Consider the following 22,491-nt stretch of genomic DNA (forward strand, 5'->3'; position numbering starts at 1 on the left):
CTAGGAGCTAAGCCCCGCCTTCTCCCTCTGCAGGCTGTCAATTACAGCTCTTAGGCTTTGCCCTGCCCCAACTTCCAATTACTGATGCAATCCATTTCGGCATACAGGCGCTCAAATAATGCGGCCAATCGGGACAGCCAGCAGGTGCTAGCCCCGCCCTCTTCCGATGAACAGCCAATCAAAGCAATTCGCTCTGCTTGGAGTCTGCCGCTTAGTCCCACCCCCTCCACAAACAGCGGCGTTCTGGCTGCGGGCGGTGAGGCGTGCCAGCCAATCACAGCTATGCAACTCTGGCTTCTCTAAGCCACCGGGCACCGTGGTTAAGCTGTGACACTCCCCACCCCCCCGAGGCTACATATCATTGTCTTTTTAGCCTGCTCCCCGCAAACTGCCCACCATGCGCAGCGAATGACAGCAGTTGAGCCCTGCACCCTGGCAAGCGGCCGGTGACAGCTGCTGGCCGCTAGCAACTCGGGGAGCCAGTTGTCGCGGCTAAGAAGCAGCCAATCCGAATTTCGAAGGGAAACCAGATCTTGCTATCTATCACTGCTGCTTGAAGGGCGGGCCATCGAGTCAGCTGCTGATCGGCTTGTCCAGACTGAAGGGGTTAGGAGCCTTGTGCCAGGCAGAAAGCTGCGGGCCAGGGGGTGATGGTGGGTGGTGGGGTACCCAGGGGCCGCCCTCTCCCCAAGACTCGCTCCCACTCGCTCAGGCTCCCGAGAGTTCTGCGGTGCCTTCCCTGCTCGGGTCCCTCACTTTCTACAGAAACTACCTCGGTCTGCATCAACCTGCCGCCAGCCGCCTATGTATTTATTGGTCAGGTCTATCAATTTCTCCCCTGTCCCTTCCCCCGAAGGAATAAATCATGATTAAATCTGAATGACTGGAGTGAGATGGATGAGACGGTGGCTGCGGGAACTGGAGGGAAGGAAGAAGGAATTCTGGATGGGGGTGGGGGGTGGGGGTGTTGCTAATGCATGCAGTGGGTCCTGGGCAGGGAAAGCTGGAGTCCTAGGGAGGAGGCTAAACGGTGGCTACGATCGTAGAAGAGGATCTTAGAAGGACCCCATTCCCGAGAACAGCCTGGTTCCCAAAGGGACTGGGTCCCATGAACAGGGGAGCTAGGGTGGCCCTGTAGTTGGGCAGGTTGTTCACTGCACAATGGCACACTGCCAGGGAAAGGATGGATGGGTGTAAAATCCAGCCTGTGGCCCCCCACCCCCACCACTCAGTGTGCCCTACTGTGGGGCTGGCTCTGCCGGGAGTTGGGGGATACCTTCTAATCTGAACTAAGATGTCATATGGGCTAGAGATGGCCTTTGGGGACGATGGAGTGGCAGGAAGGAGAGGAGGGGTTGGATCCTAGCAAGGAAGGCGACTGTGTTCCAAGAGGGAAAGGAAAGCCTTCCCAGAGACCAGTAATCTAGAAGGACATATCTGGGTCCAGAGAGAGACACAGAGTGACAGATCCTTGTGCAAGCAGAGAGAGGACAGGGACCCCACAGGGTTTGCTGGGATCCAGACTCCTGGTTTTTCCCCAGAAGTGCCTGAAGGTCTAGACTCAGGTGCCCTGGGGTCTGTGGAAGGGGACAGGTGGCTGGGAACCTGGACGCCTGGGTTCCGGGAAAGAAGGGGATAGGGTTCTGAAATGCATAGTCAGCGGGCAGAATCTCTGGTGTGGGGAGGGCGGCTCTCCGTGGTTCAGGAGAGATCAGGTGCCAACAGCCTGGGTCCCTGGAGGAGGGAGGAAGGAAGGAAGGAAGCGAAGGACGCAAAGGCAGAGTCCGCGGTTAAACGGTTTTATTTTCTGGAGGTCGCGTGGGGCGGGGGCATCGTGAACAAGCGGAGAGCCAGGATCCCAGCGGGGGCGTCAGGGCGATGCGGGACGCTCACTCCCGCTTCCGCAGGTGGATGTAGACGATGCCGCTGACAAGCGCGAGGGGGAAGGCCACCCAGGCCAGGACGAAGCAGTAGCCGAAGCTGCCCCCCTGCGGTTGCGTCTTCAGGATCTCCTTGGCGTGGATGGCGTAGATCAGGGCTCCGGAGAACACCGCCACGCCTGGGGGAGACGGGAACCACGCGTCACGCAGCAGCCCCCAGAAAGCCATATTTCCCAGGAACCCCCGAGGCAAAGAAGCCACCAGAGAGCATGCGGGTAGCTCTGCTGCCTTCTGAGAGTTGTGGTTCTCTTCCTTAGTACTGTACACCCAGACTAATGCAAGGTGGCCTTGGGCAATTCATTTAATCTTTCTGAGTCCCCATTTACTCATCCGTGAAATGGGACAATAATATCCATCCATCCGTCTATCCTTTATCCATCTACCCACTCACCCACCCACTCATCCATCCATCTATCCATCAATTCCACTCATGCACTCATCCATCCATCCATCCATCCATCCATCCTTCCACCCATTCACCCACTCATGATTACATGCATCTATCCATCTATCCACCCACTCATCCATCCATCTACCCACCCATTCATGCACCCACCCAGCCATCCACCCATCTATCCACCTATCACACATCCATCCATCTCTCCACCCAGCCATCCACCCATCATCCAGCCACCCCTTCATCCACTCATATATGCATCCTCCATCAACCCCCATCCATCTATCCATGCATTCATCCACTTATCACCCACCAATGACCCACTCATCCATCCATCCATCCATCTTTCCACCCATCCACCCACTCATGTTTGCATGCATGCATCCATTTATACACTCACTCATTCATCTGTCTATCCACCCACCCATCCATCCATCTTTCCACCTGTCATCCATCCATCCATCCATCTATCCATTCACCCACTCATGCATGCATGCATCCATCCATTCATCCACCCACCATCCCTCCGTCCACCCATCTCTCCACCCACTCATCCATTCATCTACCCACTCACCCACTCATGCATGCATGCATGCATCCATCTATCATCCTTCCATCCATCCATGGAATAGTTTTGAGTGCCTTTTTATAAACCAAGCACTCAAATAGTGAATTAATAAGACAATAGGGGGGTTTTGCAGAAACTTAGGAACGTAATGTTCCATAAACTGAGGACTACAATTAACTTAGCCTTTTGCACCTGAATCAAAAAATTAAAAAGTACATAAAACTCCCGGAAGTGTCTGGCACACAGGAGGTTGACAAGAACAGCAGCTGGCTGCCATTATAATTATAATACCACTACTCTTATTTAGAGCTCTCCCCTGCACTATTCATTAGACCCCCAGCCCTGGGACCCAAATTATTTGCCCACACCCCTTTCTGCAGTCCTGACTCTTTGAAGCCCTGAGTGGTGGCCCCCCATGGGTCAGGCACTCACACCTCAACCACCATTGAGCCACTGAAACTACAACTCCTAGGGCAGGGAGGTAGCCTATGGGGGCAACTCTGGTGGTCCTTGGACTGTTGAGAATTGCTTCTTTTCACTATATATCCCTCCCCAGGGCCCCCAGCATCTGCCACACCCCCTCCCTTCCCCTCAACTTCTGGGGTGGGGGCAGGGCTCACTGGTGCAAAGCTGGCAGAGGCCAGTGGCATAGAAGAGTCCTCCTCGCCGCATGGTGTAGAGCTGGAACATGAACAGGATGAAGGAGAGGCAGCAGAGGATGAGGGAGAGCACCATGAGGACTTGCACTGCTTTCAGCCAGCCTGCAGGAGAGCGAGATGGAGGTGGAAGTGACAGAAGGGCCCAGAGGGTCCTCTCCCCCATGTGCTCATCATGGCCCCTGTCTCCCCCTACCTCCCACTCCCGTTTATAGCCACACCCTCTTGGATACTTAGGAGAGCCACTTATATCCACCTTGTAGCCAGTGACTTTGTTAAATTCCCTTATCAACTCTAGTAGTTGCTTTGCAGATTCACTAGGATTTGCTTCATAAACAAGCATGTCCTCTGGGAATAGAGACAATTTTACTACTTCCTTTTCAATTTTCATTGTCTTTCATTTTCTTTTCTTGTCTTGTTGCATTGGCTACTGCCAGTACAATGTCCAATAGAAGTGAAGAGAGCAGACATTTTTGCTTTGCTCTTTTGGGAAAAGTATTTAATCTTTTACCTTCTTTCATTTAGAACCTTAGAAGGATGTAGCCCCACCCCTTTAGAACTCAGATGCACATGGCTCCACCCCTTTAGAACCTTACTGTGGTTCCAGCTCCACCCCCTTGGAATTTTGACAAATTGATCCCAGACACTCATTGGGAACACCAGGCCCATCCACTTAGAACTTACTTTGGAAACATAATCCCACCTTCTCTAGGAGGTTTTCTCCCCATTCCTTAAACCTCTAGCATGTGGCTTCCACTCCTTTTGAACTAAGGGGGAAAGGTGGTTCTGTCCTGCTATCCCTTACAGCCTGATCATTTGGCCCACTACCCTTCAGATAGGCAGAGAAGCAACAGCCCCACCCACTCAGCTTCGGGACCTGGACCCCGCCTGCTTAAATTTTGGGGGTTCCCAACCTTTGGTCCGTAGAGGAGACTTGGGGTCACCCCTCCCCTTTGCAAACCCTTTGTCGCCGGCCCCTTCCCCTCACCGTTCTCGCTGACAGGACTGCAGGCCCACGTTTTGGTGTCGTTTTTCCACACGCAGTCATACCAAAGGTTCAGGGACTCCTTCCCGGGGAGAGTCCACCAAGACTAGGGGGAGAAAGGGCGGGGTTAGGAAAGGAAGGTGGGTGGGGCCAGGGAGGCTGTGGGTGGGGCCAGGGAGGCTGTGGGCGGGGCGCTTGGGAAAGGACAGAGGAAAGCAGAGATTTAGAAGGAAAGGGGGTGAGATCAGGAGAAAGGGCGGGATGTCGGCATAAGGCAGAGCCTGAGTGAATTTAGAGTGGCTGGGGCGGGAGTGTGTAGGAGGGCAGGGGGGCCCGGTGCTCTGAGGAGGCTTACCTTGTCCAAAGTGGCCACAAAAAGCAGAATGAGGATGAGGATGTGAAGGGCAGAGACCACCAGCAGGAGGAGAGACATGGCTGTGGTGGAAACCTGGTATGGGGAGAGTCAGGAGATGGATGGAGTCTCCAGTGGAGACACAGGAGCAAGGATGTGAGATACTTCAATCCCAGAGGGGCTGGGGCCTGGGGGCCTGGGTCCAAGGGAGGAGGGGCTGGGCCTGGGCTCCTGCGTCTCTCAAGGGTCAGAGAGGGCCTGGGATGGATCCTTGGGTCCCAGAGTGAGTAGCACTAGGACTTGGTCCCTCAGAAGCACACGCACGGGTGAGAATATAAAAATCCAGATTCATCAGGAGCTAGGGGCTGCCTCCAGGGACGGGCATCCTTGACTCACTCCACAACTCCCCTTCTGGGGTGGTGGCGGCAGCAGCGGGGGACTGGGAGACTCATCGGTGACTCATCCCCCCTACTGCCTGCAAGCACCAGGGAAACCCCAGCCCCTGGCTATGCCCACGAGGCCCACACCCCACCCAGCTGCCAGACTGGTGCCTGCTGGACACCTGGGTCCTTGTGGGGAAAACAGGACAAGATCAGTGTTGGGGGTTTAGGGAGGCCCACAAAGGAGGAGCGGCCAGCTTTGACTCTTTGGTGTCCAAAAAGGGATGGCCTAGAGGTTCCCCAGACTGGGGGTGGAGGTGGGTTCAGGCAAAGCCTGGATCTCAGGTTCCTCAGGGGACAGTGGACACCCGGGGGTTGGGGGCCCTGCTGGGATCCCATGGGGCCCCTCCCCTTCCTTTATCTCCACCCCTGAAGCTAAGAGATCACTTCTTAAGTTACTGATTTCTTTGGGGGCTGAGAGTGGGGAGTCTCTCCCAACCTGGGGTGTCCTCCCAGAACCACCACAGTCCCAAAGTCAAGAAAGAAATCCCAGCCCGAATAACGGACTGGAAACTCACCGAGAGCCGCGGGAAAAAGTCAGCTGGAGTCTAGTCCCTTGCTTGGGCCTCCGTGCCCCGCCCTTCGCCTCCCTCCTTCCACCCTCCCGAGGCCCCCGCCTCCCTCCCTCGCTCTCCCCCGGCTGGCTCCCTCCTTCTCTGCAACCCAGAACCCTCTGGCACGCTCTTTCTCTCTCTCTCTCTCTCTTACTCTCTCTCTCTCTTTCTTCTGACTGTCCTCACTGCCCAGGCTTCCCTCCCTCTCTCTCCTCCCAGTCTCTCTTTTCCCTCTCTGGTTTCTCTTCCTCTGCTCCTCTCAATATATACTGACCCTTTTATACCCACCCTCGCCGCACCCAGCTGATGTCTGCAGCCAGAGGGTGGGCCCAGGCTCTTGGGTAACTCATTCTTCCGGGCCCCCACCCTCCACCTCCAGATGGGCATCTTCTGGGGCTCCCTCCCAGGGTTGAGATGAGAAATACTCCGGGATGGGGGGAGACGGGGGCGGGGGGGGGGAGGGAGGAGCGAGTGTCGGGGGCTGGGAGGACTCGAGTGTCAGGCCTCCATTTCTTGTCCTGGGACTCTGGGGTTGGGAATGGATATGCGAAAGAACGTACATCTGAGGGAGGAGGCCAGGCTCCTGTGGCATTGGCACCACAGTGAGGGGCCAGGGGCTGAGAGATGGGATACGTGAGATTCTGGAACGGGGCAGGAGTTGGAAATTAAGAATCCCAAATGCACCCACCCATCCTGGCTGGGTGACCTCAAACCATTTATTTCCCCTCTCTGATCCTTGGTTTCCTAATCTGTGAAATGGATATTATAACAATAATCATGCTGACAAAATACTAATCATCATCATACTTCTGATGCTGTTATGAGGCTTGAATAAGGTGATGCAGGCACTCAGACACACTTAAAGCTTTTTTCCTTCTTTCATCAAACATTCATTGATCTCTTATAAACCAAGAGAATAATGAACAAAGCGGAGACGATTTCTACTGCTCTTATGGAATTTACCTTTTAGCATTGGGATATGCACGATAAAGATAAAGCAATCAATTAACTAAATAAATTTCAGAGAGTGATGAGTGCTTTGAAGGAAACAAAATCCAGTAATGGAGATAATGATGAGGTGAGGGGGGTCTACTTTAAATGGGTGATCAGGGAAGGCTTCTCTGAGGAGGTGACATTTGAGCTGAGACATGAAGCTAGGAGTCATTTAGAAAGGAGGAGGAAGCAGCTATTGCAAAGGCTCTGGAGAACAAGCTTGAGTTGTTTGGGGAACAGACAGAAGGCTGGTGTGGCTGGAGCCCGGGGAGCCAGAGGAAGTGATGCGAAGGGAGAAAAAAATGGGGGGGGGGGGGTCATGAAGACTGTGGGAGGAGTTTGGGTTTTATTCTCAGTGCAGTGGGAAATCATTGGAGGGTTTAAAACAGAAGAGTTGTATGATCCATGTAGTCCCAGGGACTTAATGTTAACTATTAATATTATTTTTTATTCCTGGGTTATTGAATTAGGATAGGGGGTGACGACCAGGTACCTGGGTCTCTTAGAAGGGTTGGATGCTGGGGATGTGTCTAGTCTCCTGAAAAGTGAGGACCAGGGAGTCAGGTGTCTGATGTGGAATTGAGAGCCAGGGAAACTCCAGTTCTGGGTCCCTGAAAGGACTGGAGCTGGGGTTTGGGGAGAGTTGTTGTTCATCTGGGGTGGTTCGGTTCAGTGACTGGGAGACCCAGAAGCTGGGGTACTAGTATAGCACAGACTCTAGAGCCAGACTGGCTGGATTCAAATCCAAGCTGCTTTACTTCTTCGCTGTGTGATTTTGGGCAAGTTACTAACAACCTCTCCAAGCCTCAGTGTCTTCATTTGTAAAATAGGGATGATAAATACCTCCATCAGTCATAGCACACTTCTCAGAACTGTACCTGGCACCCAGCAAGCACTATATGGGACCCTCAGTGGATTCAGTACTGGACCCTAGTTCAAGGTCTCTGGGATGTGGGGAAGGAGCTAATTCTGGGGGAAAGCTAAAGCTGGAAGTAGAGACAGCTGAACTTGGCGCCTCCAGGTTAGAAAGTCTGGATCATTGAGAAAGAAAAATTAGGGTCGGAGGGCAGGAAAGGGGGGCGGGATCTGGAACTTGGGAATAGAGGAACCAGGGACGAGGGGGATGGAAACCCGAACGGAGAGCTGGAGGAGGCTGAGGACCCCGAATCAAGTTCCATGATGGAATCAGCGCCAGATTTGAGCATTCAGGGGATGTTCGGGATCCCCCATGCCAGCACCCAGTAGAAAGCGGAAAACCAGGACTTCAAGGGCGGTGGCGAGATCTCCCTGGCCTGGGCCTCTGAGGCTACACGCAGAGCCGAGCGCCCGCGAGCCGCTTCCTCCCACAGGAAACCGCAGGCGTCGGGCACACCCAGCCTGCAGGGAGCCACGCCCACCAGGGGGAAGGCCCAGGTGGGCAGCGACGGGCCGCCGAGGGGGCGTGTCCAGAAGGCGGGGGCGGCACGAGGAGTCCGAGGCTCCGCCCACTTCCGCGTCTCAGTGTGCGGACCGCGGAGGGAGCCAAGGGTTTTTGGCGGGTTCGCTAGAGGCCGTTGGCTGCGCATGCGTAGCGAGCGGCTGCGAGCATCTGAGGCGGTGGTGAGCTTCCCCCACTTCACAAATCCCGGCACCGCTTATCTTCTAATGAACAGTCTCAAAATAATGTGATCTTAATCAGCCCTCAGAACCCGTCCCAAAGGTCCTCGTGTTAGCTCTAAAGCCCTTCCAGCGCCTTCCAGACGTTTCCTTCCACAGGCTCTTTCAGCTTCCGCTTCTCCCTCCCGGAAACACACAGCCTGCTCTACCCAGTCCCGCGACACTCCTGAGACCCTCACAGTCCCGTGCTCCCCACATAGATCCCTCGGACTTCCCACAGGCCTTCCAAGTCTGAGCCCACCGCCCTGATTAGCTCCGCCCCTCACAGGTTCTTGCAGACACGCCCCCGAAGCCCCGCCCTTCGCAGGCCTTTCAGTCCCGCTTATCAAGGCCCTTTTCGTCTCGGGCTCTGTCAGCTCCGCCCTTCATAGGGCTGCAGCCCCGCCTCTCGCCGCCCCGCCCCGCCCACCAACGCCCTCACAGACCCTCTCAGCCCCGCCCATCAAAGCCTTCCCACCCCGCCCCTCGGAGGTTCCCTCACAGCCCCGCCCATCAGGGCCCTCTCGGCACCCCCCCCACCGGGGCCTTCCCCACCACGCCCCATGAGCCCCGCCCACCAAGGCCCTCTCGGCCCCGCCCCGCCCCAGGCCCTCCTCTCCCAGCCTCTCCCCGCCTCCTCGGTCCCTCCTGGCCACTGTCCTCAGGCCTCATTGGCCCCTGATCTCCCCAGTAACCAGGCCACAACAGTGAGCTTGGAGCACGAGGACAGGTCAGGCATCCCCGCAGGTAGGGCCTGGGCTCGGACCCCCACAGCCGGCCGGGGGTGTTCCTCTTCCTCGGTGCCCCCCAGCCCCGAACAGTCCCGCCTCGGAGATGCCGAGTTCAAAGCTGAGAGCGGGAGAGGCGGGGGCGGAGGGCTGGGGGGAGAGGCCCGAGGGTGGCCCAGCCCGCCCCCTCGGGGGAATCGAGGCCGAGTGCGGCCGGAGCAGGTTCAGGGGTCGCCCCCTCGCCCGCCCCGGCCCTCGCCCGCTGCTCTCTGAAGGGGTCCGTGTCGGCCCCTGCAGGAGCCGCGCCCTCTTCGGCCGAGATGCGCTTGGGACTTTCGGCAGGGACCATCCGCTCCGAGGACGAAAGCGAGGCCTTACAGGAGGGAATGGGTAAATCCTCCCTCCTTTCCTTCGTCCACTTGTTTTCACGTCCTGAGCTTTGACAAGTTCCAGGTCCTGCTCCGAGGCGCGGACACGTGCGGGCGAGGAGGAGCGCCCGGCGGGGTCGCGGCCCAGCTGCCGGGGGGGGGTGGGCAGCAGGAGACCTCGCAGGAGGAGAAGCTTGAGGGGGGCGCAGGACCTTTGTCAGGAGTCACCAAGGGGAGGAGGAAGGAAAGGGGTCTCAGCAGAGAGAAGAGCGTCTGCCTAGAGCAGGGTGTTTCAATTGACATTTGGGGTCAGATCATTCTTGGTTGTGGGGTGCTCTCCTGTCCATTGCAGGAGGTTTAGCAGCATCCCTGGCTTCTATCCTCTAAATGACAATAACCGCCCCCCCCAACAATCCAGAATATCTTCAGACATCACCAGATATCCCTTGGTGTGTGTGTGTGTGGGGGGGGATGGGGACAAAATCTCCCCTGTTTAAGAACTGTTGGACTAGGTTAAAGTGCTTTGGGGGTGGGGAATTGGGGGGCAAGACTGTGGAGGTGGGTGGGTGGGGCCAGGGTGAGGAGCTGGGATTTTGACCTGTTGGGGTCACCTAAGGGCTGTGAGCTGGGAAGGCCAGGGTCAGCTCTGGGAGTAGAAAGACCCTCCTGGGGCAGTGACGGGAGGCCGGCAGGTTGGGGCCTGAACCCAGGGGACAGGGCAGAGAGGGTGAGCAGGCAGGTGGGGCTGAGGACCACCGGGCTGTGGGGGCTGGGAGGGGGATGGTGCATGGATGGTGCCTGAGGGGCTGGCATCTGTCCCGAGCTTTGCCCAGTTCTGGTCCTGCAGGGACCTTGGGGACAGAGAGGCCCGCCAAGAGCGCCCTCTAGTGGGAAAACTGATGTGTCCCGACAGATGTGAGCGGGTTTAGGGAAAAGAACCCCAGGTGAGCTTGGGGTACAGGGAGTATGAAGGGGTGGGGAGCTTGAGGGACATGGGGTGCTCGGGTGCTGACCTATGTTCCCGACTCTGCAGTTGACAGCTTGTGAGACCCTAGGGGACCAGAATTCCTGGGTCCTGGGGAGGAGGGGCTGGGGGCTGAAATTCCCCTTGAGCTCCTTGCCTGGCCCCGCCCTCAGCAGATTGGGAGCTGAGCACATTGCAGAGGCAGTGCAAGGTGATAGAAGGCGAAAGGCGGGCCCACAGCAAGGAAGTCCACCAGCGCATCAACAAGCAACTGTGAGCCTAGCACCGGAGTCCCCGGATGAGGGAGGTCGACGGGGGGGTCTGAGGGAGGAGGGCAGGGGCAGTGAGCCAGCCTTAAGTGACGCTGAGCTCTGCCCCTCTTGCTGGCAGGGAGGAGATCCGGCGCCTGGAGGAGACACGGGCCAAGCTCCAGGTGCAGATCAGTGTCGCCCAGAGCCAGGTCAAGAGGCTGCGGGACAGTGAGCGGCTGAAGCGCATGGGCCGCCTGCTGAAGTGCCAGGCCCAGGCCGAGGACGAGGTCAGGGAGCTGCAGAAGAAGACCAGAGACCTGGACAAGCAGGTGGGTGCCGAGACGCGACTCCGGGGAGCCTAAGTAGGAGCAGGTGCCTGTCGTAACCTCCCCGAGCCTCGGCTTCCTTGTCTGAGAAATGGGGCTATGAAAAGCACCCAGCTGGGAGGGTTATGTTCAGGCTCCAGTGGGTCAGAGTCAGAAGGAGATGCAATGGCGGAGCAGAGGTCAGAGGGGCACGGGCCAGGAGCCACGGCATGCGGACAGCGTCTGGAAGCTGGAAAAGGCCAGGAATGGATGGTTCCCGAGAGTGGCCAGAAGGAGGGCAGCCCTGCTGACATCTTGTTTTTTGTTTTTTTTTTAATTGAGATTGTTCACATACCATACAATTATCCAAAGATCCAAAGTATACAATCAGTTGCCCCTGGTACCCTCATAAAGCTGTGCATCCATCACCACACTTAATTTTTGTTCAAATTTTACAGCCTTTTCATTACTCCAGACAAGATGAAGAAAAAAAAAAAGGAAAAAAAAGGAAAGGAAACTGGAATCCTCCCATGTCCCTAACCAACCCCCCTCCATTGTTGACTCATTGTATTGGTATAGTACATTTGTTACTATTTATGAAAGAACGTTGAAATACTACTAATTGTAGTATATAGTTTGCAATAGGTATATATTTTTTCCATATATTCCTCTCTATTAACTTCTAGTTGTAATGTCATACATTTGTTCTGGTTCATGGAAGAGATTTCTAATATTTGTACAGTTAATCATGGACATTGCCCAGTGTAGGATTCAGTTTTATACGTTCCCATCTTTTGACCTCCAACTTTCCTTCTGGTTACATATATAACTCTGACTTCCCCTTTCCACCTCATTCACTCACCATTCGGCACTGTTAGTTATTCTCACATCTTGCTACCAACACCCCTGTTCATTTCCAAACATTGAAGTTCATCTTAGTTGAACATTCTGCTCATACTAAGCAACCACTCCCCATTCTTTAGCCTCGTCCTATATCTTGGTACCTTTTATTTCATGTCTGTGAGTTTACATATTATTATTAGTTCCTATTGGTGTCCATATGTGTCTGGCTTATTTCACTCAATATATTACCCTCAAGGTTTCGTCATCAACCAATTTTTTTTTTTTTAAGATGGTTTTGTTCACATGCCATACATTCCATCCTAAGTAAACAATTGATAGGTACCCTGTATAATCACATATTTATGTGTTCACCACCTTCACCACTATCTATATAAGGGCATCTACATTTCTTCCACAAAGCAGCAGGAAGAGTCAAAGAGGGTAGAGAGGCAAAAGAAAAAGAAAAAAGAAGGAAAAAAAAAGACAGCTAGGAAGCAGCAAAGGAAAGATAACCTTAAATCAAAGTAGAATAACAAGTCAGACAACAACACCAATGTCAAGTGTCTCACATACCTCCCCTATCCTCCCCTCTTATCTGCATTTACCTTGGTAGGTCACCTTTGTTACATTAAAGGGAGCGTAATACAATGATTCTGTTACTTACAGTCTCTAGTTTATGTTGGTTGCATCCCTCCCCCAATGCCTCCCCATTTTTAACACCTTGCAAGGTTGACATTTGCTTGTTCTCCCTCGTAAAAGAACATATTTGTACATTTTATCACAATTGTTGAACACTCTAGATTTCACCGAGTTACACAGTCCCAGTCTTTATCTTTCCTCCTTTCTTCTTGTGTCTCACATGCTCCCAACCTTCCTCTCTCAACCATATTCATAGTTATCTTTGTTCAGTGTACTTACATTGCTGCGCTACCATCTCCCAAAACTGTGTTCTAGACTCACTCCTGTCTTCTCCTATCAGTCTGTAGTGCTTCTTTTAGTATTTCCTGTAGGGCAGGTCTCTTGTTCACAAAGTCTGTCATTGTCCGTCAGGAAATATTTTGAGCTCTCCCTCATATTTGAAGGACATTTTTGCTGGATATAGGATTCTTGGTTGGTGGTTTTTCTCTTTCAGTATCTTAAATATATCACACTACTTCCTTCTTGCCTTCATGGTTTCTGCTGAGAGATCCACACATAGTCTTATTAAGCTTCCTTTGTATGTGAGGGATAGTTTTTCTCTTGCTGCTTTCAGGATTCTCTCTTTTTCTTTGATGTTTGATAATCTGATTATTAAGTGTCTTGGCGTAGGCCTATTCAGATCTATTCTGTTTGGAGTACGCTGCACTTCTTGGATCTGTAATTTTATGTCTTTCATATGAGATGGGAAATTTTCATTGATTATTTCCTCTACTATTGCTTCTTCCCCTTTTCCCTTCCCTTCTCCTTCTGGGACACCAATGATATGTATATTCTTGTATTTCCATTTGTCCTTAAGTTCCCGGAGACGTTGCTCATATTTTTTCATTCTTTTCTCCATCTGCTCCTTTGCGTGTAGGCTTTCAGGTGTTTTGTTCTCCACTTCCTGAGTGTTTTCTTCTGCCTCTTGAGATCTGCTGTTGTATGTTTCCATTGTGTCTTTCATCTCTTGTGTTGTGCCTTTCATTTCCATAGATTCTGCTAGTTTTTTTTTTTGAACTTTTGATTTCTGCCTTATGTATGCCCAGTGTTTTCATAAACACTGCCTTTATCTCTTTTCCCATATCTTCTCTAAACTTTTTGAATTGATTTAGCATTAGTTGTTTAAATTCCTGTATCTCAGTTGAAGTGTACGTTTATTCCTTTGGGCCATAACTTTGTTTTTGTTAGTGTAGGTTGTAGTTTTTTGTTGTCTAGGCATCTGACCTCTTAGGCCACCCCAGTCAGGTTTTCCCAGACGAGAACAGGCTCAGGTCATGGAAGGAAGAAATATTCAGTATCCGGTTTCCCTGATGGTATGTCTTAGAGGATTGACACACCCTGTGCTTTTCTGCCCGGCAGGTGTGCCTGTCAGCCTGTCATGGGCTGGTGTAAGGGGGTGTGGCCTGCGGCTCTCCTCCCCCAGGCTCCCCCAGGCTCTGGGGTCTGTTTCAGAATGTAAGGCAGGTAGAAGAGCTGGGCCCCACCCTTTCCTCTTGGGAAGGTATGCCCCCTCCAGAGAGGTCATTTGCATATAAATAGATTCTTTGTTTCTCTGATGCTGCTGGTTAGAGTGCTGCAAAGCTCTGCAGGCTGAAAACCGCTGAGGCTTCTCCACTGAGTCACCCAGGTTGACTCAGAGAGAAAGGGACAGGAAGCTCCCAGATTCACCCATCGGCAGAGACAGCACCCGATCCTCTGGGCTCCCTGTCCTGAGACAGATATGTCCCCTGACTCTCCCAAGATCAGTCGTCATCAAAAGCCTCTGTCTGCTTGTTGGGGATTCGCTGTCTGTATTAAGCACATAACATTAAAACCCGAGTTGGAGCTGGGCTGAGGTACACTCGCTTGTTCCGAGAGTTCTGCTCTCTAGCACCGCGAGGCTTCCTTGAGGGAGGGGCTCTCAGCTCTTGGCAGAGGTCCGCAGTTTTTACTTACAGGTTTTATGCTGCGATCTCAGGCATTCCTCCCAATTCAGGTTGGTGTGTGATGAGTGGACAGTCACATTTGTCTCTCTGCAGTTGTTCCAGGTTATTTGCTAGTTTTTTGGTCATTTATGAATTGTTCCAGGGGGGCTAGCTGTCTTCCACGCCTCTCTAGGCCGCCATCTTTGTTGTCTCCCTCGACGTCTTGGTTTTAATCCAGTGAAACTGATTTCTGATGTCTGACCTCCAGAAGTGTAAAATAATAAACTTGCATTGTTTTAAGGCCACTCAATTGATGGTAATTTGTTACAGCAGTGACAGGAACTAACTGGGAAGGACAGTGGCACCTCTGGAAAGGAAGATGGCAGGGATGATGTTCTAGTTTGCTAATGCTACTGGAATGCAAGACACCAGAGATGGATTGGCTTTTATAAAAGGGGGTTTATTTGGTTACACAGTTACAGTCTTAAGGCCATAAAGTGTCCAAGGTAACACATCAGCAATCGAGTACGTTCACTGGAGGATGGCCAATGGTGTCCGGAAAACCTCTGTTAGCTGGGAAGGCACATGGCTGGCATCTGCTCCAAAGTTCTGGTTTCAAAATGGCTTTCTCCCAGGACATTCCTCGCTAGGCTGCAGTTCCTCAAAAATGTCACTCTTAGTTGCACTTGGGGTATTTGTCCTCTTCCACCTTCTCCAGAGCAAGAGTCTGCTCTCAACGGCTGTCTTCAAACTGTCTCTCATCTGCAGCTCCTGTGCTTTCTTCAAAGTGTCCCTCTTGGCTGTAGCTCATCTTCAAAATGTCACTCACAGCTGCACTGAGTTCCTTCTGTTATGTCAGCTCATTTATATGGCTCCACTGATCAACTTAGACCCACCCTGAATGGGCGGAGCAACACCGCCATGGAAATTATCCAATCAGAGTCATCACCTACAGCTGGGTGGGGCACATCTCTAAAGAAACACTCAAGGAAATCTAATCAGAGCTGATAACATCTGCCCACACAAGATTACATCAAAGATAATGGCGTTTGGGGGACACAATACATTCAAACTGACACAGATGAGAAGGGACACTTGGAGGTTGCTGCAAGGCCACAGGGTGGTGGTTGCCAGGACGTTCATTTTGTGAATTTACAGTAAATTGTAAATACATATTCTACGCATTTTTTCTGTGCATAAGATTTGTAAAAGGAAAAGTTAGACATTAACCGCTATAGACTTAAATGCAACACACACAAGTATAAAACTTGTAGAAAAAAATATAGGAGAAAATCTTTGTGACCTTGGGTTAGGCAAAGATCTCTTAGATACAATGGCAGAAACATGAAAAGAAAAAATTGAAAAATTGGACTTATAAAAATCAAAAGCTTCCTCTCTTCCAAAGACACTTTTAAGAGAATGAAAAGAGAAGCCACAGACTGGGAGAAAATTGCAAAGTAAAGGACTTGTGTCAGAATTTATAAAGGACTCGCAAAACTCAGTAGGAAGAGAACAATAGAAAACAAAAAAGTGGGCAGAAATCCTTGAACAGACACTTCATCAAAGGAGATGTAGAATGGCAAATAAGCCTGTGAAAAGATGCTCACTATTATTAGTCACTAGGGAAATGCAAATGAAAACCACAACGAGATACTTCTACACACCTGTTAGAATGGTTAAAATGAGAAAGATTGACAATACCAAGTGTTGACGAGGATGTGGAGGAAATGGAACTCTCATACACTGCTGGTGGGAATGTAAAATGTTGAAAAACAGCTTCCCAGTTTCTAAAATGTTAAACATACACCTACCACTTGATCCAGCCATCCACTCCTAGGTATGTAGCCAAGAGAGAAGAAAGCATATGTCCATAGAATGAATTGTGAAAGTTCTTAACAGCTTTATTTGTAAACTTCAAAATGGGAAGCAACCCAAATGTCCATCAAAAGGTGAATGGGTAAACAAATTGTGGTGAATATATACAATGGAAGACTATGCAGCCATGAAAAGGAATGGACCATTGATAAAACAAAATGGATGACTTTCACAGAAATTTTTCTGAGTGAAAGAAGCCATGTCCCACTCCCCCAAAAAGAGTATGTACGATACGATTGCATTAGTATAAAACTTTAGAAAATGTAAATTAATCTATAGTGACAGAAAGCAGATTGGTGGTTGCCTGGGGACGGGGTACTGCAGGAAGGGAGGGAGGTCAAGGAATTACAAAGGGCCTGAGGAAACTTTGAGGGTGACAGATACATTCAAAATTTTGTGTCAAAACTTATTACACTGTGTACTTTAAATATATGCAGTTTATTGAATGCCATTTATACCTCAATACAACTGCTTTAAGAATTCCAACCTCATACCATATGAAAATATAAATTCTAGTTGGATTAGAGACCTAATGTGAAAAGCAAAATGTGAACAGTTTTAAAAATTGGAAGAGGGTATTTTCTAATCTTGGGGAAGGGAAGAATTTCTTGAACGAGTGGGTCCCAAATTTTCTTTGTTCCTGGCACCCTTAGTTTCTTAGAAGTGTTGAAGCCAAAATAAACACCTCGCAGTCAGAGGTATGCTGGTAAAGCAGCTCTTAGGGGGAAAAAAGCTCTGATTTGTAGCAAGTATATAAACACCCCCAACTTGGCTGTGTTACACCCTAAGATGGACCCCCAATAAGCCATGTCCTTGTATAACCCACCCCCCCACCCTTGAGCAAGCAGAACCCATGACTTGCTTCTAACCGAGAGAATATGGTGGAGGAGATGGGACGACACTCCCTTGAGCAGGTTATGTTGTCTAAGCCTCCTGCTAACTGGAGACACGTTCTCCTGCTGGCCTTGAAGAAGCAAGCTGCCATGTCCTGGAGAGGGCCACGTGGAGGGGATCACGAGGGATCTGGAGAGGCTGAACCGAATTCTGCTACCATGTGATCTGGGAGAGGAGCCGGAGCCTTGGAGGAGCTCGCAGGCTCGCTGACGCCCCGACTGCAGCTTTGTGAGGCCCTGATCAGAGGACCCACCTCGGCTGTGCCCAGACCCCCAGCCCATGGAAACTGGGACGTAATAAGAGATGGGTGTTGTCTTAAGTCACTGAGTTTGTGGTGATTTTTTTACACAGTGACAGGAAGCTAACACAATGGCCAATTTCCAGCTTTCAACAATCAGGTGGCTCGCAAAATTCTTGAAAATGTGACAGTCAGCTCTCCTGAGCTGTCCGAGGTGGCCCCGGCACAGCACTCCTGACAGTTGTCTTTATTAAGTAGTTTGATCCAAATAATCTAAGAAGGGTTTATGTCCTAACGACTTAGAAATCAGTTGTAAAAAGACTATATGGAAATTGAAAAAAAAATTGTATTGCACCTGTGAAAATCATAATTACTTACCAATTGGATGTGTATGCCTGCCTGGCATTGCATGACTTTTCAAACCTCAGAATCAGATTTGGACGTCTTTGCTTATTTTCTATTCCACGTTGTTTTTCACATAGCACTTGTTTTTTTGTTTTTTTGTTTTTTTTCTTCTTTAATTGAAAAATTTATTGGGATAATTGTAGATACACATGCAGCTGTAAGAAATAATACAGAGACATCCCTTGCATGCGTGGCTTAGTTAGCCCCAGTGGTAACATTTTAGGGTATTTGCTTTTTTTCACAGAAACTGCTGAAAATGCAATTTGAGGAATATCACAGAAAGGGATGTTATCGCCATCTAGTGTTCAGCCTGGGAACTACCTTGAGCTATTTAGCGTGGCAGCTAACTACTAGTACCTACTGTGTTTCCCTCAAAGATTAAAAATATTCCCGAGGCGCCCCTTTGAGTTTGCTGCAGTGTCCTGGGGTTCCCTGGTACATAGCTTGGGAAGCACAGTCTTTAGCAATTCACTTATCCACTTGGGCCACACTGTTTCAGATGGTCACAGCAGTGAACAGAACAGACTAAAATCTCTGCCCTCCTGGAATGTACAGTTTAGCTGGGGAGAGGGGATAGGCACTAAATGAGTGAAGATGAATATGAAATGAGAGGATAATTGGAAGCTGGTCAGACCTCATTGGGCTAAGGGACTCGAATGCCTCGAGGCTCAATCTAGCCACCTCTCAATCTTGTTTCCACTTCCTATCCACTGGCCTCCTGCTCCCACAATCCCCCCTCGTGGTGGGGGACTCAGTCCTGGATTCCCATGTGATTCCCCCAAAACACCAGGAAAGGATTTTGGCTGGCCCAGCTTGGGTCACATGTCCATCCAGACCCGGGTCACGGGGCTGGCAGGGCCATGCCTTGTGGTTGGAGGTCTGGCTGGACCACCGTTGGCAGAAGAAAGCCAGAGGAGCTGTGGGATGACAGGAATGGCAAATGTCGGCCACACACGGTCAGTCCCCCTCTCAACCCACTCCACCACCCCGACCCCCATCCCTGTCGCTCGGTTGCCCCCACTTTCAGCCAACCAACCAGTTGCAGACCCTGTCTTCCAGATCCAGGAGTGGGAGTTGAGGATCTTTGTCCATCGAAAGGACGCCAGGGCCCCGGGATTCATCATGGATCAGAAGGTCAAGATCCGGCGACGGATCAAGATCCTGGAAGACCAGTTGGACAGGGTGAGGGTTGGCCTCTCGGGTCTCCCCCAAAACCTGACCTCTGGGGGTCAGGGGCAGAACTGAGCACAGGCTTCAGGTTCTGGAAAAGCTGGACTAGATTTTGGGGTGTGGGCAGCCCTGAGCTGCCGGGATCCCAGCATCCCAGGGGGTGGAGGGTTCCCCAAGAGGAAGGAGACTGAAGCCTGGGCAGGCAAGCGGGGCAGGGTGTGGCCATCAGGGTCCCCCAAGAGGGAACAGGCCCCATCTCTGACTGGTGCTCCCTGCCAGGCCACTGACAGGTCCCTATGTTGGCCCGCCCAGGTCATCTGTCGCTTTAACACCCAGCTGGTGCGGAACCAGGCCCTGCGGGAGGAGCTGGACCTCCTGCGGATCGAGCGGAACCGCTATCTCAATGTGGACCGCAAGCTGCACAAGGTCAGTGGACTAAGACCCGGGACCCCACCAGGGCCTCCCCCCAGCCCCCCACTCTTCCTTCTCCAGTGCTCAGGCTTCAAGTGTGGAACTGATTGGAGCCGTAGGTTTGCTTTACTCCAGGGGAACATGGAAACCCAGAAAATGTGCCAGGATTCCTCTACCAAAGAAAGCAGCCTGGTTTATATGTGCAGAAAGCAGAGATGCCATTTTGAATATTATCACCCAGGGTAACCAATTAGCAAGCAAGACCATTACTTTCCACGGGTATCTCCAACCTCTGAAGTTGTTTGAAGAACTCCTCTTTCTTCCTTTCACCTCGATTTCCAGAACATTTTCATCATCCCAAACCGAAACTCCTACCCATGAAGCACCAACTCCCCTTTCCCCCCTCCCCCCAGCCCGTGGTAACCCCTTTTCTACCATCTCTTATGAATTTGCTTCTTCTAAGTATTTCCTGTAAGAGAAGTCACATCATATTCGTCCTTCTGTGCCTGGCTTATTTCACTCAACATGTGTCTTTCGGGTTCATCTATGTTGTCACATGTACCAGCACTTTCTTTCTTTTCATGGCTGCATAATATTCATTGTATAGATATGCCACATTTTGTTTATCCATTCATCTGTTTATTTCATTTTTAACAATTATTTTGAAAGATTTCAAGCTTTCAGAAAAGGTGCAAGAATAGTATAGAGAAGTTCAATGTACCCTTCATCAAGATTCACCAATTATTGAAATTTATCACATTTGCTTCCCTCCCTCCTCCCTCCTTCCTCCTTCCCCTTCCTCCCTCTTCCCTCCTCTCTCTCTGTGTGTCTGTGTGTATATATAATTATTATTTTGTTGAGAGTAATTTATTATGATTGCTGAACTATTTGATAATAAAATGTAGACAGGTTTGTAAGTACTTCAGTGTCTTTTCCTAAGAAAAAGGCCATTTTCTCACATCATCACAGTGCAGTTATCCAAGTTAGGGACTTCTGTCTTGTTGTGATTCTAAACTGTCCCTGTTTAAATTTCTTCAATTGCTCAAACTGTGTCCTTTATAGAAATTGCTTTTCCTGCCCCAGGCTCCAGCCCAGGTGCCCACGTTGCCTTCGGTTGTCCTGGGTCTTTAGATCCCATTCATCTGGAAGAGCCCCTCCATCCTTGTCTTCATGAGGTTGACTTTCTTTGCAGAGTCCAGGCCAGTTATTTTATAGACTATCCCTAGATTGGGTTTATCTGATGCTCCTTCAGGATTTGACTCTGGGTCTGCATTTTGGGGGGAATATCGCAGAGGTGATATTGTGTCCTTCAGGGGCATTGGGTGGAGACACCTGATGTCCATTTGTCCCATTGCTAGTGATATTAACTTTGGTCACTTGTGTAGCCAGGTTCTTTCTGTGTGAAGTTACCATCTTTCCCTTTGTAATGCAATGAATAAGAGGTCTGTGGGGAGATTCTTTGAGGCTACATAAGTACCCTGTTCCCCATCACACTTCACCCAATCCTTTTAGCATCATTGATTCTTGTCCGAATCCTTAGTACTGTAATGGCTGCAAAATGGTGATTTTCTTTTTACTCTACAATTTCTTCTGCATTTGTAAGAAGGCATTTTACCTAAGGAAGAGCTTCTCCTTCTCCCCTATATATTTTTGTATTAGTGGTAAGCATTCATGTTCTCTTATAATCCATGACTGTGTTGTTCATTTTGATGCTCAAACTGTCCCACATGTGGCTGGTGGAAGTCCTGCAAGCTGGTGCTGGATCCTTTGGACATGCTCCTCCTCATTTTTTTTGGAGCATGTTGTTACTTTCTGGTGCAAGAACATAGTCATCTTGTACTTGCTCTGCCCCAACCCTGAAATTAGCTACTTCTCCAAGGAGTCCTGGTTCTTTCTAAGGGAGAACAGGTATTTAGAAACCAAGATGTAGGCACCGAGTGTGCACATGGCTACAGGGGTGTCATTACTTTGAGGCCTTTCAATGGATGGAGCTAGGAAACATACACATATTTTTAAATCACGAGTTCACATTCATACCTCTAATTCCAGTCCAGTATCACTGGGTTTCTCTTGAGCATCCCCAATTCCATACTTATATCTATCTTCTCCCCCAGTGAGAACCTTGGTTCCTAACAGCATCGATATACTTACTCATTTGCTCAGTCCTACAATACACACAAATGGTTTCTGTATTGCTATGGCTGCCCCCTTCTCTCTCAAACCTAGTAAGTAGAGTTCAAGATTTGTTTGAAGATTGTTTTGTTTTCTGAGAGTATGAGTAACTTGCTATTTCTCTAACTACACAAATTATTATAGTCAGAAGTTAATTGAGTTAGTTCTTTATTTTGTGTGTGGTTATGTTCTTCATTTGAAATACATTTAGGTCGATATACTTCTGTTTGTATACAATTTTAGTTTTCTCTCCTATCTTCCTTCATTTAATTTTATGAATATGTAAAACATGAACAAGCTTCCCAAATCAAAATTATGCCAAAAGGTATCCTCAGAGAATCACCATTTAGTCTCCATTTCTTCCACCAGGCTCCGTAGGCAACCTATATCATTAGTTTCTGGTTGTCCATGCTGGGTTTCTTTTTGCAAAAATCAGCATGGGGGGCTGGGGTGGTGAAGGACAGGTTGGGAGGTACACCTTGACCCAGGGACTCTAAATGGATTCTAATCCCCCCCACTCCATTATTTCTCTTAGAACACTCCAAGGACATTTCCAAGAAACTAGAAAACAGAGCAGCACAGTCACCATTACAAAATTCACACAAATCTCCAAAGCCATCAAGCAAGTTAGGTCTTAGGAGTATTCTCGGTTAAGGTTTTGTAGGAATGAGCTCTCTGAGCCAGCTTTCCAGCTCAGCATTTGGCTCGCCCCTTGTATTCCATACCTCTTTAAAATCCCTTTCCCAGACAGTTGCTAATTAGCAT

General features: G+C 50.2%; 2 protein-coding genes across 8 annotated transcripts in view; one reads left to right on the forward strand and one right to left on the reverse strand.

The window, feature by feature from the left end:
* Window positions 1-1,777: 1,777 nt before the first annotated feature.
* EMP3 (epithelial membrane protein 3) lies at window positions 1,778-6,202 on the reverse strand. Of its 2 annotated transcripts, none has more exons than XM_037819852.1 (5): window positions 6,181-6,202; window positions 4,902-4,994; window positions 4,550-4,652; window positions 3,526-3,666; window positions 1,778-2,059 (listed from the first exon to the last, which is right to left on the reverse strand). In XM_037819852.1, exons 2-5 carry the CDS (start codon window positions 4,977-4,979, stop codon window positions 1,890-1,892), a joined length of 492 nt encoding a protein of 163 aa, XP_037675780.1. In that variant the 5' UTR covers window positions 4,980-4,994; window positions 6,181-6,202; the 3' UTR covers window positions 1,778-1,889. The 2 variants fall into 2 exon arrangements, with proteins under 2 accessions (XP_037675780.1, XP_037675781.1); XM_037819853.1 differs by lacking the exon at window positions 6,181-6,202 and adding an exon at window positions 5,857-6,002.
* Window positions 6,203-9,160: 2,958 nt separating this feature from the next.
* ODAD1 (outer dynein arm docking complex subunit 1) overlaps window positions 9,161-22,491 on the forward strand; it is a 29,896-nt gene continuing 16,565 nt past the window's right edge. The window contains exons 1-6 of one of the 6 annotated variants that reach the window (XM_037819359.1): window positions 9,161-9,267; window positions 9,546-9,638; window positions 10,754-10,853; window positions 10,971-11,160; window positions 19,033-19,155; window positions 19,456-19,569. In XM_037819359.1, the coding sequence (XP_037675287.1) occupies window positions 9,569-9,638; window positions 10,754-10,853; window positions 10,971-11,160; window positions 19,033-19,155; window positions 19,456-19,569 (597 nt within the window). In that variant the 5' untranslated portion in view covers window positions 9,161-9,267; window positions 9,546-9,568. Of the gene's footprint in view, window positions 9,268-9,545; window positions 9,639-10,753; window positions 10,888-10,970; window positions 11,161-18,898; window positions 18,930-19,018; window positions 19,156-19,455; window positions 19,570-22,491 lie in introns of those variants that run through there. The other 5 variants (XM_037819362.1, XM_037819363.1, XM_037819360.1 and 2 more) reach the window with 5 other exon arrangements.

Source organism: Choloepus didactylus, chromosome 27, assembly GCF_015220235.1.
Source record: "Choloepus didactylus isolate mChoDid1 chromosome 27, mChoDid1.pri, whole genome shotgun sequence".
Lineage (NCBI taxonomy): Eukaryota > Metazoa > Chordata > Mammalia > Pilosa > Megalonychidae > Choloepus > Choloepus didactylus.

Bases quoted from the DNA above. Each gene is read 5' to 3' on its own strand.
- EMP3 (XM_037819852.1), bottom strand. From the start codon at position 4,979: ATGTCTCTCCTCCTGCTGGTGGTCTCTGCCCTTCACATCCTCATCCTC. The intron at 3,667-4,549 runs GTGAGGGGAAGG...GCTCTCCTGCAG, and splicing joins CAGTCCTGTCAGCGAGAACG to GCTGGCTGAAAGCAGTGCAA. The intron at 2,060-3,525 runs GTGAGCCCTGCC...CGTCTCCCCCAG, and splicing joins CCTCTGCCAGCTTTGCACCA to GCGTGGCGGTGTTCTCCGGA.